The sequence below is a fragment of the Bubalus bubalis genome, chromosome 24 (assembly GCF_019923935.1).
Source record: "Bubalus bubalis isolate 160015118507 breed Murrah chromosome 24, NDDB_SH_1, whole genome shotgun sequence".
NCBI classification, from domain to species: Eukaryota; Metazoa; Chordata; class Mammalia; order Artiodactyla; family Bovidae; genus Bubalus; species Bubalus bubalis.
The window spans coordinates 17,449,112-17,467,329 of record NC_059180.1 but is presented as its reverse complement, the minus strand read 5'-3'; the positions used below and the strand labels follow the sequence as shown (position 1 = coordinate 17,467,329).

The 18,218-nt window shown below is 56.7% G+C and overlaps 1 protein-coding gene across 1 annotated transcript in view; it reads right to left on the bottom strand.

Annotated features, from left to right (window-relative positions):
• Positions 1-3,383: 3,383 nt before the first annotated feature.
• NSMCE1 (NSE1 homolog, SMC5-SMC6 complex component) overlaps positions 3,384-18,218 on the bottom strand; it is a 35,546-nt gene continuing 20,711 nt past the window's right edge. Inside the window, exons 3-8 of the mRNA XM_006070576.4 lie at positions 12,631-12,752; positions 11,530-11,607; positions 10,183-10,329; positions 5,225-5,341; positions 4,062-4,182; positions 3,384-3,599 (exon numbers count right to left, since the gene is read on the bottom strand). Coding sequence (XP_006070638.3) covers positions 3,520-3,599; positions 4,062-4,182; positions 5,225-5,341; positions 10,183-10,329; positions 11,530-11,607; positions 12,631-12,752 — 665 coding nt within the window. The 3' untranslated portion in view covers positions 3,384-3,519. The remainder of the gene's footprint in view (positions 3,600-4,061; positions 4,183-5,224; positions 5,342-10,182; positions 10,330-11,529; positions 11,608-12,630; positions 12,753-18,218) is intronic.

The following is an 18,218-nucleotide window of genomic DNA, read 5'->3' as shown; positions in this document are numbered from 1 at the left end:
CTCCTCTCTTGCAGGTGGGTAGCTTTCTCCCCTGGGGGAGATGGCCCCAGCAGGTCAACTCCAGATCCCTGCCCCTTGACCCAAAGCTCAGAAACCCCAGGGAGGGTTCTGACTGGCGGGCCTGGGACCTGGGCCCACCCAGGGGCAATGCCAGGGTGGCTGCTCTGATTGGTGAGGCCCATCTCGCAAGCCTCCCCCTGAACCCCACTCCAGCTACTGGGAGAAGCAGGGATAGAAAGCATTGATGGGCAGCCAAAACTAGCTCCTAATGTCCTCTGTAATCGGGCCAAGGAATTTGAACCTCACCACGTGGGTCTTGGGGCTTCAGAGTTTTGAGCGGAGAGACCTTAAGAATAGGCCCTAGAGGAAGCTGCCTCTTAGCCAGGAAGAGGGGGGGCTGATGGTCAAAGCTGCAGGGAGGCCAAGGGACTGATTCTGTGAGTGAGGCCAGGCCAGGGCCTGGCCTGATGGATGGGGAAATAAGAGAGCCATTTAGAAAGGAACTGAGGGCTCTGAGCAGGTGCTCGTGAGGTCGTTTATCCCCCTACCCGGCAATATCAATAGTTATTTACCTGATTTTTCATATGAAGAATTTATAGTAAAAACACCGCTGAAGGTAGTGAGGCATAAAACAGGAAAGCCACCATGTCCACAGGCTCGCCACCAGTGAGGAGCATGGCCGCCGGGCTGCAGACAAGCTGTTGCTCCGGAGCTGCCTGTGGAGCCCTCACCCCTCCCTGGCTCCAGCTCCCACGGCGGCCCGGTCCTGCTCTGAGCCGCGAATGACGGACGAGGAGTGGGTCATCTGGGTTCCGGTTCTGAAGTTAGGGACTAGGGGAAATGTTCTTTAGAACATATTGCAGCCTGGCCGCCTGAGCAGATGTCCCATGTCAGATGGGGACGTCACAGTAGACATCTGAGTAGAAGCCTGACGGACCTGGAATCCGGAACTGACAGTGAGACTTGAGGAAGGTGCTCCCCGCAGCAGCTGCAGGGGCCCTGGGGCAGGAATGCCTTGGCGAGGAAGGGGACTGGGCAGCGCTGGATAGGGCGTGTGGGGTCAGCAGGGCCTGGACTGTCCCAGGGCAGGAGGGATGAGGTCTGCTGGAGCTGCCCTGTGAGGACAGAAGGGGGAGGCCCGAGAGCAGATAAGCAGTGAGTGTCCCTGGTCCAGTGACCCCTGGGGTAACACGGTCAGGGTACCAGTGGGAGCGCCAGGCAGTGGAAGACAGGCTGTGCTGGGGGACAGGCGGAGTGGATCACACGGGCCCTGAGTGCCTGCGAATTGGGGGTTGGGGTCCCCAGGAAGTTCACACTGGTGGCCATGCAGGGGAGAGGGCAGCAGGGCAGCGTCCAGCAGCAGGTGCTCAGAGCCTCCTGCACCGGCTGGGTGCGACCCTGCCTCCTCGACCGCCCAGCCTCCTGCTCAGACAGGCCGCAGGCCGCGAGGTGCTGCTCTGCTCCGGGCTCCCGGCCTCCTGCACCCTTGCCTAGAACAGCACTGTGGAGGACCCCCTCTCCCCAGGGGTGCAGCCTTGGAGAGTGCGGCAGCTGGGGCTGCCTGCATCTTAAGGGCACAGCAGAGGATGGATGGGATAGTGGGAGCTGCTGTTTGGTGCCCACTGTGGCTAGGGAAGGGGTCTCACCAGCCAGAACGCCCAAGTCCAAGACTGTCTTTTCTGGAGCAGCTCTCCTGACTTGCTGTGCTTTCAGCGAGCTTCCTCAGAGCCTTGTGAGAAATCCCTTTTCTGGGTAAGCTGATGGGGGCGGTTTCTGTAGTGTGCTTGGCACACACACCCGCCCCCACTAGTCGGGGCTCCTACAGGGCTTCACGAAGGCTTGCATTTGCCCTCAGAAGGCTGGGCCAAGGTCCAGCCTGGTTCATACGGGCTCCAGCTGAACATCTTTCACCTCCTGGGAGGTGGGCCAGGCTGGACCTGGGTCACACTCCACACCCGTCGACAGAGGTGAATCGGGCACAATGTCCCTCCCTGCACGGGTGGACGACACCCCACTCTTTCAGCGCCCATGGCTCGTTCACTCCCTGCCCGTAACATCATATTCAATTTTGCTGAAACTTCTTCCTCACTCGGCCATGTGGCTCAGGAGGGGTTCCTTCCTGTGGCTGAGGGGAGACCCGGGTCACCAGTGCCCCCTGGACTCTCCCACCCTACTCCACAAGTATGCAGACTGGGTGTTTGCTGAGATGAGGGAGCCACTAAATGAGACCTGCCTCTTCCTCCTGATGGTGGGGACTGGGTGAGCGGCTCCAGGAAGTACGACGGCCATTTTGCTACCATGAAGAAAAGAGGCTGATTTGCTGGAAGACCATGTTTTAGCCCCAGCACGAGGCCAACACATGACAACAGGGTGGGGACAGCGATGCAGACGTGTGGGGACGCCCCTGGACCCACTACATCAAGCCTCTTGAAGGGCCCCCCCAGCCTTCCGTGCTGAGGCCAGTCTGAGTCGGGTTTTGTATCATGACTGAAGGGGTCCTGATTGATACTGGGGTGGAAGGGAGGTGAGTCAGGGAATTAAAGTAGTGTGGCAAGTGATGGTCGAGGACGTGCAGGGAGGTGGGGGACCGGGCATGGAGGTGGTGACCGCCTCGCCAAGATCTAAAGGGTGAACAGGTGTTGTCGGGAAGGGCAGGACATGCGGCAGGAGAGCAGGCAGGCAGAGGGGCCATGTGTGCAGGCTGCGGGGTGAGGAACGGGAAAGTTCATTCAGGAGCAGAGAAGCACCACGCCCTGCGAAGTGGGAGGGGGAGAGTGAAACGCACAGGGCCCCTTTGTGGCCTAAGCCTCAGGGCCACGGGGGCCATCAGGAGCTTCAGCAGGGGCAGCCGGGCACCACGGGAGGGTGACCCTGGGGGAGAAGCCAGGAGCAGTACGCAGGGGAGGGGAGCTGGGCCAGCCTGGGTGGTGGCCGTGGGGCTGAGGGCCATCCGGCAGGTGGGCTGCACGGGATCTGGTGGTAGGCTTGATGCAGGAGGCCCAGGGGAAGGAGGCGTCCAGGCCGACTTCCTGGGTCTGGCTTGGGGCAGCTGCAGGCAGGGCAGAGCGCCCAGTGAGGACACATGGCCACAGCCCCTCCCGCAGCCTCGTGCAGTTCAGGCCGGTGCATCTCGGGCCAGGAAGGCTGCGGGGCGTGGGGCGGGCCCGAGGCCAAGGCTCCCACACGTCCAGTAAGTCAGGCCGGCCAGTGTGAGTAGGACCAGTGACCAAAGCTGGGGACCGAAGGCAACGCTGCCCTGAGCAAGTAGCCTTGGGCCGTGCTGGGCAGGAGGCGCTCGGCCAGCCTCGGCCCGGACCCGGGGCCGGGCCCCCAGCTCTCAGTGAGTGCCAGGAGAGGGGCGCACCACCAGACGAGGCCACAGAGGCTGCTGAGCAAGTTTATTCCAAACCTGTTAACAAGCAAACGTAAAAGATAAAAAGGTGATCCACGTGAACCGTGAAACTGATGCCTCTCTTCCAAATGGGGCAGGTGGTCACTCCCCCGAAGACGGCAGCCTGGCTAGTGCTGCCGGGACCGCAAGGGCCTTTTGTTTGATCTGGACATACCGGCCTCCCTCTCCTTTTCGGGGTCGAAGACTTCTGTACAGAAAAGCCAGAGGTACTGTGAGTGGTGGGGCTGGTGGACGCCCCCAGCCACAAGCCTGTGCCAAGGACTCTGTCCCACGGAACAGTTCACCCTCCAGGAAGGCAGGATGAGCCCCAGTCTGGGGATGCGCTTTCACCTCCCCTCCAGAGACAGCTGCGGGGGAGCACGTCTACTGTACCAGACCCTCTCACGTCTCAGGTTTCTGCTGGGTTCCAGAGCACCTTGCTGAACCAATGCCAGCAAGCAGGCTGGCCTCCACTGACTGCAGAAGGTACTCCAGTACACGGGGCCCGGGGCCCACACACACGTGGGGCCCTTGTTGGGGTGCCCTGTCCACCCCCCGCCCCAGTGCCCCCTCAGGGCCAGGCACGACCACTCCAGCATACACACGGCCTTGCCATACACACAGCCCTTCTACAGGCCAGGAGGAAAGTGAGTGGCTTGGGGACACAGACCTGGCACTTCGTGGGGCCAGTAGTCGTTACAGTGGGGGCAGTGTGGCTCCGAGCTGGACTGGAAGTACTTGGCCACACAAGGTAAGTGCATCCTGATTCCACACGTCTCGCAGCTTTGACCCTGAAATGAGAAGGTGATGGCTTGAGAGCCCGCTACACACCTCCGTGTTCATAACCCTACAGGAGACTGCAAGGAAGGCATCCCACTGGCTTGGTAATTTTGTCTTCCAGACCCCAAACTGATAATGAGAACAACTCTGAGTCTTCAGTGCAGTGGGTTTGAGTAAAGCAGCTGACGAGTGAGTGCAAAGGGAAGAAGCTCAGGGCTCCAGAGGCCAGAGCAGGGCAGAGTGGGTGGCGGCCAGGCCCTTGGAGCAGCAAGGCCTCCCCCAAGCCTGGACTCTGAACATGAGTGGGCCCTGGAGGGGACATTAAGACGACCACGGCTTTCAGAAGGCACTTTAGCAACATGGGGCAGAGCTTTAAACAGCCATATGCATGCTCTGTTCTAGAAATTCCACTCTTGGGATTCCAACCTAAGAAAAATAACCACCAGGTACCCAAGGATGCATGTGCCAAGAGGCCCAGCCCAGTGCAAGTGATAACTGCAAAAAGAGAGAATGAAAAAGGAGGAAACACAGGGGCTTCCCTGGTGCTCCTGGGGTTCAGACTTCGTCTTCCAGCACAGGGGGTGCGGGTGCGATCCCTAGTCAGGGAGCTGATGTCCTACCTGCCTCACTGCCAAAAAACCAAACCATAGAAAAACAGAAACAATGCTGTAACAAATTCAAAAGAGGCCTTAAAAACGGTTCGCATCAAAAAAAATCTAAAGCAGAAAGACAAACACAGAATCCACCAGCACTGGTCCATGTGCTCTGGTCTGAAGCTGTACAATGTACTCAGAGGCAAACAAACAACAGGAATCTGTGCATGAGACAGAAAGATGCTTGGCGCGTTGCTGCCAAGATAATATGGGCCACACAGAAGACTTCTGAGAGCCATTCTGAGGAAAAAAATAAAAAGAGCCTGGGACAGAACAGAAGGACCAGGGAGAAGCGGGCCTTCGTGCACATGTTGTCAGACGCTTCTGAGAAGATGCCCGTCGTCAGAGGCCTGGGCCCTGAGTGAGTCTTGGAGAATGTGCCCCACCCGGCCCAGGGTACCTGGATGAGCAGGCTGCGGCAGATGTTGCAGACCTTCACGGCGTCGGGGTATGTCTCCCGGATGTACTGATCCATCTCCAGGATGGCCCGGCCATGCAGGGTGAACTCCCCTTCCTTCTGTGGGGACGCAAGGCGGGGTATCTTTTATGAACTGGCACACCCGGCCCGCTTCCCACCCAGGAGGTACCTCTATTCCCATGGCCCAAGGCCAGGAAAGGGGCAGAGGTCCACACACCCCTCGCCCTGCAGGCATTCACACCAACCCCTTGTACAGCCTAAAGTGGGGAAAACTAAGGTGAGACCTGAAAGAAAAGCGAGGCAAGGACCCCCGCCCCACATTTCCTTAGCACCTTCCTCGTGCCTTCACAGACGGGAATCCTGGAGCTGCCCCAGCACCCCCGGATGAGGACAGACGCCGGGAAAGGGAGCCACAACCCCATGGAGTGAACCCCACAGCCCCAAGCCAGGCCCCTACTCCTTCCTCTCCCTCCCCCAGTGCCTCCCACCCCGACCCCAGGGAGCAGCACTGCAGTGCCTTCCAGCACCACTGCCTGGAGCCTCTGCCTGGACCATCCAAGATCACTTCCGCCCACACCACTTCACAGACGATGCTGGAGGTGGTCCAGGGAGGCCCCAAACCAAGTGGTGTGGGGCGTGGTGAGGCCTCCTGGTTCCCATATACAGATAGTCCACACGCTGTGTAACCCCAAACCATGGGAAAGCCAGAAATATGAAAAAACTTGGCTGACCCTATGGCCAACTCACAAGGGAGAGGCAGGATGAGGGAGACCTGACTGGAGACAAGTGTCACAGAAGCTCATGGACGTTTATGCATCCAAGTCAACTAAGGAACTCAGATGGAACTTCTTGAGCACATGTTGTAGCCCTGGGGGAGGAGGGGCTGCCAGTGGGGTCCTGGGCAAAGGTGCACAGCAGGGCGGGGGGCAAGCCTTGCAGGGGCCGCCCCTGGAGCCTGCAGCGCTGGGTTGGCTCAGCACCCCTGCGCCACTTCTCTACCTAACGCCACACAAGAGGGGCTGCTGCTCCCACCCCACAACCCATCCCCACGACTCCTGCCTCCATCCAGCGTGTGTGGTGCCACCCGGCCAGGGAAGTGCGTTCATCCTGGGCCTCCAGTGTCGGGCAAGTGACCACCCAGGAGAAGATGGGCATGGGCGCAGAGTTAGAGAGCCAGAGCTCCGACCGTGGGGAGCAGGGCAAGCATGCAGGACAGAGCCCAAGGACTCCCGCAAGTGGAGGGAGGCCCAGCACGAGGCAGCGGTGCCCTGCATCGCAGAGTCAGGCCAGTCAGAAAGGGGACAGGAGCTCTGCGCCCCGTGGTGCTGGGCATGAGAGGGCGGGGCCCAAGGCCGTCCTGGGGCCTGTGGCCGCTACCTTCTCAAAAGCCCCAAGTCCACAACAAGGCTGTCTCCATGGCCACCACCCTGATCTACCCTCCCCCTGCTCGCCCCTCTGGGACCCTCTTTGGAGACCTGACCTCTGTGAGGCCCAGCCCGAGGCGCTGCCATTCTTGGGTTGAAGAACCGAACCCCTGTCTGCCCACCTCCAGGCTCATCTTGTGCCCCTCCCCAGAGCACCTGGCCCCTCTCAGCTCCCTGAGCCCACCCTGCCCACTCGGGTGCAGGCCGCTCCCTCTACCCTGGACCGTAGTCCCCACCCCAATCAGCTGCCTCCTCCCCAGCCTGCAGCGAAGCGCCACTTCCTCCACTGAGGGCAGGTCCCCTGTGAGCGCTGCTTCCTCTCTGCGACTCTACTTCAGCGAGAGTGGGGCTGACCTCCATCTCTCCCCCCAGACTGTGAGCCAGGCCTGGTTTTGCTCACCCTGTGTCCCTAGCACCTGACGCATGGCCCAGCACTCGGCCGTGTCATGATAAACATCTAAGGGAAGAGTATATAACAGCCCTCGCATCGATCCCAAGGATGACTGCCAAGGCTGAAGTGAGCAAGTTCAAGTTCAGAGTCAGGCTTGAGTCACATTTACTAAATGCCTACTAGCTGCCTGGAAGTGCCCCGTGCTCATCACCCAGGATGGCGCTCAGTCCTCTGTCACTAGGAGGGGCGGACTGCCCTCGATCTCCAAGGAAGATCCAACCCCAAGTGACCTCCCAGGCCTGACAACCATCCTGAGCTGAGGCCCTGTGTTGGGGACTGGTCCCTAGGCCATGCGGACGTGCAGCTGCTAGCAGATGCCCAGGTTCCGAGCATCCACACTTCTCTAAGGCAGCCTCTGTCTCAGAGCCTCGCCCACTGATCCCAAGCACCCCGCCACCAGGGCCCCCGAGGGGCTGCACAGCTGCCTCAGCAGCTCCTTGCCGAGGCAGAGCCTTGCACAGGGCAGGGCTCTCCCAGGACTTGGCTGGGGGGGAAGGGGTCCCATCGTAACGAATACAGTGCTGCTGGGGGACAGGTCCCCCAGCATGGCTTCTGAGGAAAGCCCCATTTCTGAGGCCAAGAGCAAGACTCAAACATGGTCCCTCTGGTCAAGGTGCTGCTCCAGGAAGGCTGGTCAGAGCACCAGCCAGCACTCACCCCATGGCCCCTCAGCTGGTCCTTCAAAGTGACAGAGAACACATGGCCATGACCGTGTTGATCAGCCTAGGGAGCACTCCACCCTCAGGACAAACACCGGCCAGCCAGCACAGTCCTCATCTTTCAGATGGGAAATGGGCTCAGAAGTGAGAAGCCACCTCCAGAGTGAGCGGCCAGGCCAGAGGAGGACTCTGGGGTGTCTCACCACCATGCCCTCCCCTTCCCCGGCCTGTTCCTTTGTCCATGTGAGGCCCAAGGGATCAGTCAGCAAGGAGGGCTTCCTCAAGACTCGTGGGGCTTTGGAGGCCAGTGCTCACAGAACCCCCAGGCCTCAGGAAGGCAGCACCAGCACCTCCAGTCCAGTTCCCCAAGGAGGAAGCAGAGAGGACGAGAGCTGGGGCCCGAGCCAAGTCCAGCAGACCCCCAGAGGCGTTCTTTCCTCCAGTCGTCCCCATTCTGGGCAGCAAAGCGTCAGTCCTGATAAAGTCGGGCACCCAGCCCTGCATCGTAATGTGACAGCATCTAAGTGCGCTGAACCCACACGGCCAGCCGTGGGCCCAAAGCCGGGCACAGAGGCTGTACCAGGGTGCCAGAGGGTGAGGCCCAGGGAGACGACAGGTGTTCGTACCAACATGGACTGTATGAGTGCCGGTACCTTCTAATCTACGAGGAGTTCTTGTATCATCTGGGGGTTAAGTGTGAGATACATTCTGTTCCTCTGGAACTTCAACTCCCTGCTCGGCCACGGTTCAGCGAGCAGCGCCTCCAGGAGTGATGAGGTACAAAGGTGAGGCCCCAGTCCCTGCCCTTAGAAAGCTTGGCCCGAGGACAGAGTGCGGTCAGTTATGACCTGAGCTGTCCGAGAACATTCCGTATTGCCAAATCCACCCAAGAGAGGAAGAAAAGCTGTGACGAAGCAATTGATGGGGGCCTGCAGTCACACTCGCTGGAGCCTGGACACGGCTCGGCCACTTGCCAGGTGGGGGACTTCACCCAGATCACAGAGCTGCAGTGGGTTCAGCTACAGAACAGAGCGAAGGGCTCCCCGTGGTCGCAGGGGCTGAGCACCCGAGCACACGATGTGCAGACATGCCCAGAGGCGCTGACCCCAGTAGCGGCTCCCACTACTCCTGCCCTCACCACTGTGGCCTCTCCAGTGGTGAGTGAGTTCCTCCCGTCCAGAAAGCACTGCAGGAACTGGATGTTTCTGGTCAGACTGCCAGGGAAGCCCACCCCGAGATCAACAACTCAGAGCACGGTTGCCACGACTCCAGAGCTGAGCTCTCCCCGGAAAGGAAGTGAGCATCGTGTCACCACAGCAGCGGCCTCCAGCCACAGGTCTGACCACCAAGTGAGGAAGCTGAGGGCCTCTCTGAGCAGTCCTGCCCAGACACAGCCCAGAGTGGCAGGAGCGGGGCATGCAAGGCGGCACGGAGCCTGTCTGGCTCGGGTTTCTTGGAAACAGTGGTGCATTTGTGGAAAAAGAACTGAAACATCTGACTGTTCCAGCCAAAAGAAATAGACACAGGGTGTCAAGAAACTTGAACCTTTCCAAGATTGCTACAGCTCCTCTCCAAAAGCTTGTCGACACGTCCTCTTTGCTCTTTGAGGGCCACCATCTAAGTGAAAGGATCCCAAGAGCACTGGCCTTGGGGAACTTGACAGTGATACCATGGTGGGGACAGTGCCTCCTGTGGGCGCCCAGCACCGGGGCCTGACTCCCACGCCCTCGTCCTGCTCCTCACTCACCTGGAGGTGGAGCTATCCCTCCCCTCTCACAGCCGAGGCACACGGGGCACCTGTGGCGGAACCTGGCAGCATCACCCTGCTCCTGCCGACCGCACTACACCGCCTGCTTGGGGCTCAGAGTCCAGGGCCCGCACAGCTGCCTGAGACCCTGGCTCTGCCACTTCCAGTTGGGCCTCCCACCCAGGTCACTTGAGTAAACAGGGTCCTCCTTGCAGGGTCACTGTGGGCCTCATGCAGACAGCAGGGGTTCCTGACCTCCAGGATCTAAAGCCTGACAATCTGAATGTGGAGCTGACGTAATAATAATACCAAAAAAATGCACAGTGGGCTTCCCCAGGGCCCAGACGGTAAAAAATCCACCTGCAGTGCCAGAGACCCGGGTTCGATCCCTGGGTGCGGACGATCCCCGGGAGAAGGGAATGTAATGCAATGCAATGCGCTTGAATCATCCCAAAACCATCCCCCCTCCTCAGTCTGTGGAAAAACTGACTTCCACAAAATCAGTCCCTGGTGCCAAAGAGGTTGGGGACTGCTGAGATAAAGGGACCTGAACGGGCTCAGCTCAACAGACACCCATTAAATACGATACAGTCTTGGAGGAAACAGTGTGATTCACGGTAAAAAGTGAGCCAAGCTGGAAAACCCACAGTGAGAAATACCTCAATCAGCCACTTGTTTTGTACGAACTTCTGCAGCACATGCTCAGCTTCCTTCTTCCTCATCTTCTTGCCTTTAAGCTGATCAACCAGGTTCAAAATATTTGTGGAAGACGCAAAGCCAGTGTCTGAGTCAATAATCAGCTCCAACTGGAAGAGACAGGAGCCATGTCCATCTATTAGACTGGGGAGAGCAACTCGTAGGCCATAATGCCGATCCTGGCGGGATACAGTGAGACTACTCATGTCACAGGCAGAACTGAGGGACTCTTCAGGAAAACAGCTTAACAATATGCATCAAAAGCCATAGATATGTTTTGACCCGAGTCGCTCCTGTAACAGCATTCCAAATGAAGGACCTTAATGCCCCCTGAATCAAGAAGGATCACTTCACCTCCCTGAAGATGGAGAAGATAAGGAACGAATGAATAAGGAAATGGGGCAGCACCCCTCCTACTCAGAGGTGGGCAGGCTGGAACCGGGAAGGGAAGGCACCAGGGTGGCCCAGCAAGAGAACACACCGGGGAGCCACAGAGCTGCTGTGGACTGGGGCTAGGAGAAGCTGGCTGGAAGCTGCCTTAAAACTTCTGCCCACAGCAGAGCAGAGGAACCGGGAAGATAGGCTGCTTGTGTGCACACACGTGCACACACACACACAGCTGTGTATTTACCATCTTAGAATCCGATTCTCAACCCTGGCTGCTAATCAGCCCCAGAGGCAGTTTAGGAAGGAATGATTCTAGGACTCAGACCTCAGAGACCTGGACTCACAGACCTGGAGGGAGGCCAGAATGTCCGCGTTACTTTCACCTCCTCAGTTACTGCGGGGCACCCAGGGCTGAGAACCACTGTCCTAACCAGGTGCTCACCCAGATGAGTGGCAAGGCGGCTGAGTGAATGGCTCTGAAGTCGGGCAGGCAGAGCAGCGCCCCTCCAATGACTGGGTAGATGGATCACTGGGCACCTTCTCAGAATTCAGGCTCGGATTCAGCAGTCTGGGTGGAGACTAGGGTTCAGCCTTTCTGGCAAGCTCCCCGGGGATGTTTTTGAACCCTGGGACTTGAGCAGCAACACCCGCTCAGCTGCATCCCATACCTAGGAGGTCACTGCTATTCAACCAGTTGGAGTCAAACCCAGACCAGCTCTTCTTTCCCAGGCGGTCGTGGCAAGCTCCACAGCAATCACCTGGCGGCTATGAATTCTGAGAGGGCCACTTGGTGACATGCCCCTGCAAAGGGCTTTCTCAGGCAGCAGGGGGACCCAGGAAGGTTGAAGTTTCCATTTCTAATGAAAGACGGACGTTTTCTGTAAGAAACCTGGCTGATGGGCGATGGGAGTTGCTGTACTTACAGCCTTTCTAAAGAGATCCAGCTCATTCTCTGCAAAATCTGATGCCATTTTGGAAACTGAAGTCGTTGCAAGATTCACCTAAAAAATAAGTTAGCATGAGAGTCGGGCTGTGCCCTTCACTTGTCACAGTTAATTCACCTGCAGGCTCTTCCTTCCTCCCCTCCCCCTCCCCACCTCACCCGTCCTGGAGCACTCTGTGTCCAGGCACTGTGGGCCACGGGGATAAATTTGGAACCAGTCTTACAAGCTTAAATCTTTAGCTCAGTCAATATGTCTAATTTTCAGAGATTTCAGAACTCCCAAGGTTGTGTGACAGCTCCAAACTCAGATGAATCCAGGAAACCTGTCTGCATGCTCGTGGGGCTTCAAATGCACAAGGCACTGAGGACTCCGGCAGCAAACAATACTGATCTACTGACTTAACCCAACACTTCCACAACCCTTTCTTCCACAGAACAGGGTTTGGGAAACCCTGGGCTAGAGCCCCGTTCTGTGTGGGCCTGGCTAGTAGAAGCGTGGTCTCTGAAGGCCTAAAGCAGTTCCCTACCCAAAGATGGGGGCTTGTATCTCACATCCTTCCCTAGCCAGGAGGGGGAAAAAAAAAAAAAAATGTGAACACAGCAGGAGGCCCCAACGAGGTCTCAATCCTTAGTGACCTCACATGTTTCTTTCTTTCCGAAGTTTCTATGTCTTGTTCTAAATGAAAAGGCATTTTTATCCCTTTACCCCTAATATTCCATTCATCTAGGGTGACTTGCAGATGCCTGGCAACAACCAAAATAAAAGCTAAGGCGTGCTGCCCAGTCTCAGGGTAGAGGGGGCATTCCAGGTGGGGCAATAAAGCCAGCGCTGCATTGAGAGCCAGGCCCAGGTTCTATTACCCCCAACCTTGATGGCTGCAGAGGACACTACAGACCAGGGGCCCAGCAGCGAGCATGGAGAGACGACACTGGATCAGGGAAGTGGCCGGGCCCAGTGTCTTTCGCCCTCCACGCCCCTGGTGAGGCGGGTGCACCTTCATCTACACCCCAGCAAGGAGGGCAGAGGCTGTCTCCACTGCAGTTCCCTAAACATCCGCCAGGGGGCTCTGTCTGCTCTCACCAGCGCGTAAATAGGTCTCCCGTCATCTTCAGTGACACCTTTCTTTATCTCTATGTACAAGGACTCCAAGACACTGTTAATTGTGTTGATGAAGTCCTCCAACTTCTCTACGGTAGCGTTACCTGGAAATAAAGAGGCGAAAGAAAAAAAGCGGAAGGTGCTGTATCAAAAGTGTAGCTTGTTTCAATCTGCCATCAACCTGAACACGAAGCAGCAAAGCCACACCTGGGCGAAGGCGCGGCCCTGCTGGGTGAGTGCCGATGCCTGTGGCTTCTTCCTTCCTGGAGCATTCAAACAGACGGCGCTGTGAGGCGGAAAGCCTGCCGAGGTCTTCCTGTCTCGGCCAGCAGCCCCGGCCTCCTCACCCCTCCACGCCCACCCCTAGTTCCCTGCTGCCCGGTCACCGTCCCCCCCGGGCGCCTCGGTGCAGTGGGCATCACATCCAGACTCCCCCACAGAGCCTCCGTCCCTGCCCGCCTCACGCAGGGATCACGTCCACCTCTGTCCTTCCTCCCTTCATTCAACACGTAAGCACGGACTGAACACTGACACACAGGCCCTGTGTCATGCCCGGGGCTGCACACTGAAGAACAACCCCATGGCAGGAACAGCCGCTCACACAGAGCACCCATCCCGGGTAAGGCCCTGATTTGAGCATTGTTCACACAGTTATGAGCCCATCCTGTCTGCAGAGGGGGGCACACTTGCCCAGGGTTCACTGGGAGCCCCTGACCTGAGTGCCAACCGCCTCCTGCTGCCCCTGATGGCAGGAGGTGCTGCCCAGAGATGTACAAGGAAGCCAGCACCCTTCTCCAGGGCCATCAGCCCGGGACAGAGCCCGGGGAGCACTGCAGGGGCGGGGAGGATGGACAGCAGACTGGCGGAGGAAGGAGGGACGGCCAGGAGGGCTGCGGAGGCTGCAGTGGAAACTGGGAGCCAGATGGCCCAGGGCCCCGTGGGCCGGAGGGTGCAGAGGTGTGTGCCCGTCCTCCTGGGGGCCGCCGGGGCCTTTCAGAGCTGGCAGCACAGGAGGGACATGGTCAGCCTTGTGTCCTGGAATCACCCTGCTGAACTGAGAGACATTTCTTTTGTTTTTGTGTTTTTTTTGGTCTCATCTCACTGCATGTGGGATCTCAGTTCCCCAACCAGGGATCAAACCTGTGCCCTTGTCAACAGAAGAGCAGGGATTTTAATCACTGGACCACCAGGGAAGTCCCTGCGAGACTTTTAAACCCAGAGCACGTATTACTGCTTTCACTTACTAAAATAACAAATTTCTAATAATAAAAATTTGTGCCTTAGAAAAATAATCATGCTAAGGGAAAAAAAAAAAAAAGCAGGAAAACACACAACATAACACTTATGAATAAAGCAGTAATAAAATCAACAAAACAAAATGCTGCAGGAAAAAAGGTTATCTACCACACTGATGACCAAGGCCACTGCTAGGAAGGGAACTACGGTGAGCCAGCCGGGGGTCAGCCCAGGGCACTTGATATCTGTTCGGCTTCTTACAGAGAGAGGTATGTGTAAGCTCTTTGAATTGCTAAATACTATGAAAGTCTAGAAAAACAAAAGGTCACTCTGGTGGCAGTGCAGCTCACGGCCAACGTGAGGGCAACAGCTGCATCACAGGCACAGCCGAGGCCAGGACAGAATACGAAGATGAGCGCCACAGCGGGGGTCTAACCTTCCTTGATTTAAGTTACTTAAGTTAAAAAAAAAAAAAGTAACTGAAAGAAAAAATTCATATTAATAAACATGGTACATGGACGTGGCAAAATTGTTCAGTAGTGTGATGATGTGGCCACAGATGCTGTAAAACTGTGATCAGAGGAGTGAGACACGCTCACGTTTCCTGCCTCTGAGCCTCTGAGCAAGAGCCCTCCTTCTCACTAGTACGAAAGCCAACTCGCAGGACACTCTTTTCCAAAAGCTGCTCTGGTGCTCCCCTCGTCTCCCACGCCACGCAGAGCACCTCCACCGTGGACTCCTCGACCCAGAAAAACTCGGCCGTGGAGAGGGGAGGCCCAGGCACCAAGACCCCCCTTCTGCTGATGGACAGGAGCCACCCCATCTACCCCAAGTGACACACAGCGGCAAGTCCCACCTCCTTTGAAAGTGAGAATTCAGTTTTTCCACTGAAAAGGCCTCTCCTGGGTGCCATTCAGAAAAATGTACTCAGGGGGCGGATCAAAAGCCTTCTGCTGCCTCGGACTTTCCAAAAAGCCCGTCTGCAGAGATGAGCTAATAGCCGCCCTGCGCTTCCCTTCGCCCACCACCTCTGGTTCATTGTCCAGCCTTGCTTTTCAGAAACATGAATGTTTTCAAAATATTTTCATCTAAGGAAAAAAAAAACCCACTTCCTATCGCTGTCCTCCTTGCAGCAGCCCACCCCCTGCTCAGGGGCTCCTGTCCGCTCCACTCACCCAGCCCTCCGTGAGTGTGAGCGTCCGTCAGGGCTCAGCCACAGTCCTCACCTCGGCTGACCTGCACGTGGTTCCCACAGACACGCGGTACCACGTCATTACCTGGGAATAAGCTTTCCTCCTGTTCAGCAGCACCCCCTCCCCAACTGGATTTCTTGGGGGCAACCAAGGCAGCAGGAGGGCCAGCCCAGGCCCGCCCTGCCCCTCTGGGGCCCCCGAGGCCCGCCTCTTCCTTCCTCTGATCCCTGAAGGCCACCTGGTGCCTCACGGCCTCACACATACCTAGGAAACTTCCCTCCACCCTCTCTCCTCCACCGCCCCAGCTCCAACCAGCCAAGCTCCGCCCCTCAGGCGTCCCAGCGGCCCCCTCGCTGCCCTGCCCACTAGACAAGGGTCCTGGGCTCTGCCTTGTCCCCCCAGAGTCCTCAAGCACATCCTCCCCTCTCACACTTTGTTCCAGGCACCAGAGCTGGCTGCCCTACTCCTGGAGTTTTTCTGCCATATGTGTGACTTTGGGGGGAGAAGAGACCCCACAACCAGAGAACCGGAGGGCAGGAAGCTGGGCAGGGTCGGGGGTCAGGGCCCAGGACCCATGTGCGGCCTATCAGACACCCTCTCAGTCTGAGTGCGCCCCAGGGCAGGCTGCGGAGGGGGAGGGGCTGTGGCCGTGAGGTGCGGCTGCGCTTCCCGTGCCTTCAGAGCAGCTGCTTTTCACTGCTCTGCCCCCTCTCCCTGGAGCCCATAGTAGAGAAGCTACAGCTGGCAAGTCTGGGCTACACGAGTGTCTAATGATCCATTTGGCCCCGGTATCCCATGAGTCCAGGGTCATGATACCGGGCATGAGACACCGAGTGTATCACATGATTCTGAAGCTACTATTTCTAGTCTTGGTTCTACCACTTCCAGGGACTTTAGCAAACTAACAATTAACATGGCTCTTCCCTTCAGATTCCAAATCAACTAAGGAAAAATGACAGGCTTTAGGTATCAGTGTATCAGGTTTCTGTGGGTAGCTCTGGATCAGAGGCTGGGTCCCTCCACACTCAGGACCATGCTCGGCACCATGGCTGAACCAAGCAAGGGTCTGTAGATCCTCGGCGCCCCCGTGCTCTCTCTCCCTGTATGCACAGCATGTGTACCCATGCCTTTCTTGTGGGCTGTGGTGAAGTTCTACTGCTGGGTTGACAACAACGGGCCTGTAAATGCAGGGCTCGTTTCATCACTGCAAGAACACTAACTCCATAAGGTGAGTTGCTATCATCAGCTTTACATATCAGAGTTAAAGCACTTGCCCCGAGCTCCTCCAAGGGGAAATGAAGCCCAGGTCAAGCATGGACTTGAAGAAGAGCCCTCGGGGCCTCTGGGGAGCAGAGCAAGCGTCCCCTGGGAACATTCCCTGCCTCAGACCCCATCAAAGTCACATCTAATTCCTCTAGACCTTGCCCTTAGAGTCACAAAGAGAGACGCAGCCAACACAGAAAGAGAGTGAGTGTGCAGGCAGGGCCTGGGAAGGACGTCAGAGGGCCATGCCCAAAGGATATGCGTGGAGCTGGGCCCGGCCAACATCTCATCCATCAGCCAAGAGAGGAGGTCCAGCCCTGACCATTCAGCCAGATCACAGCTATGGGAGGAACTGAACTAGAGGACTCAAAAGAGAACAGAACTGCTCTTTCTGTAGCAGGAAGTGCCTCCCCGTAGGGGCAATTAAAAAATGGGACTCAGGGCAATGGGGCAGCCGAGAACCAACGGGACGCTTCTCTGAGGAGTTGTGGCTGGTTTAGTAGCTTTTTAGAGACTTTTTTCTGGCCATCACTGTATACATTATCTCTTTTTCTTTAAAAACAAATTTTGATTTAACCAGCAGACTTCTTATTCATCAGTCTCTGCTCCCCAGAAACCTATGAGAACCCAGGGTTCACTGCATGCTTGGGCAGCAGGAAGTCTGCTGCCCTAACTTCTGAGCAACAAATAGTTTTGTTCCAAACTAGGCACCACGGATAGGACATTTTTAGGCAGAGGAAATACTATTTTAGGCAGAGGAAATAACAGCAAAAAATAAGACCCCAGGGGACTGAACCACGCATGGGCCAACTTGCCCCATCAGAACCCTCTCATCTGGTGGGGCGAGCTGGGTGGTCCTCCTGAGTGCCACACTGAAGACGGGGCAGCCCAGGCCCGGGCCAGACACGGGCACTGGGGCACAGCGGGCCAGGGAGCAGACCCCGGGGCTGGGCAAGGCCGGCAGGCAGGCACACTGGGCCACAGAGGTATGCGAGAGGTCACGTCCCAGCCTGGGGCTTTCGTATTAACCGCCTGGGGAAGATGGTCCTCTTGACCAACAGTGCTCTAGATAGGCGAGTTGGAAGACGGGAGCTGACAATGGCACTTCCGTGGTGAACAGCGAACAGTGCTGGGAAGAGCAGGCATGAAAGGAGGGCAGCCCACCCGCTAGGCAAGAGCTCTCTCCATCCGCAAGCACCTGCGACAGTTTCGTTCCCTCAGGGTCTCCTCAAAGGCCCCACAAACGACTGCCAAGGGGATACAGTAGAGTCTGTTTTCCAAAAGAGAACACCAAGGGTCAGAGAGGTTAAGGACTTAAACCAAGATCACAGGGCAGGTGACAAAGTCTGGACCAGAAATCAAACATGTGGCCTTCAGCCTGGCACAGCAACCAAAGGACTTGAGCATTCATTTTTTAAAAAAAGGAAAAAATTCTTACTCAAATATGCAATGAGGTCTGAGAACTACGTCAAAATGATACAGGGGACCGGTTAGGAGCACAGATAAAATAAGATTAGTCATGAGTTGTTTTAACTGGGTGATGAGTACATGAGGCTGCATTGTATTATTCTCTCTCTTTATCTCTCTTTTTCCATAATAAAAGGTTAAAAAAATATTTCAATGCTCAACAATACACCCTGGTGCCATTAACCCTCAGGAGTCTGAAACAAAAAAGGGAAAAATGACAGTGTCCTGTGACAACAGAGATTAGCTCAGGGCTCTGATGGTGCAGAGCCAACAGGCTTTTAATAATGGGCTCTCTTAAAAAATCTATTGGTGAGAGATTTGTCTCCAGGTATAGACATTTCCCCCCCCTGCCCCAAAATCAAGAGGTTATTTCGGCTAGGAAGTCTACTCTTGGGCCTTACTTCAAATGAC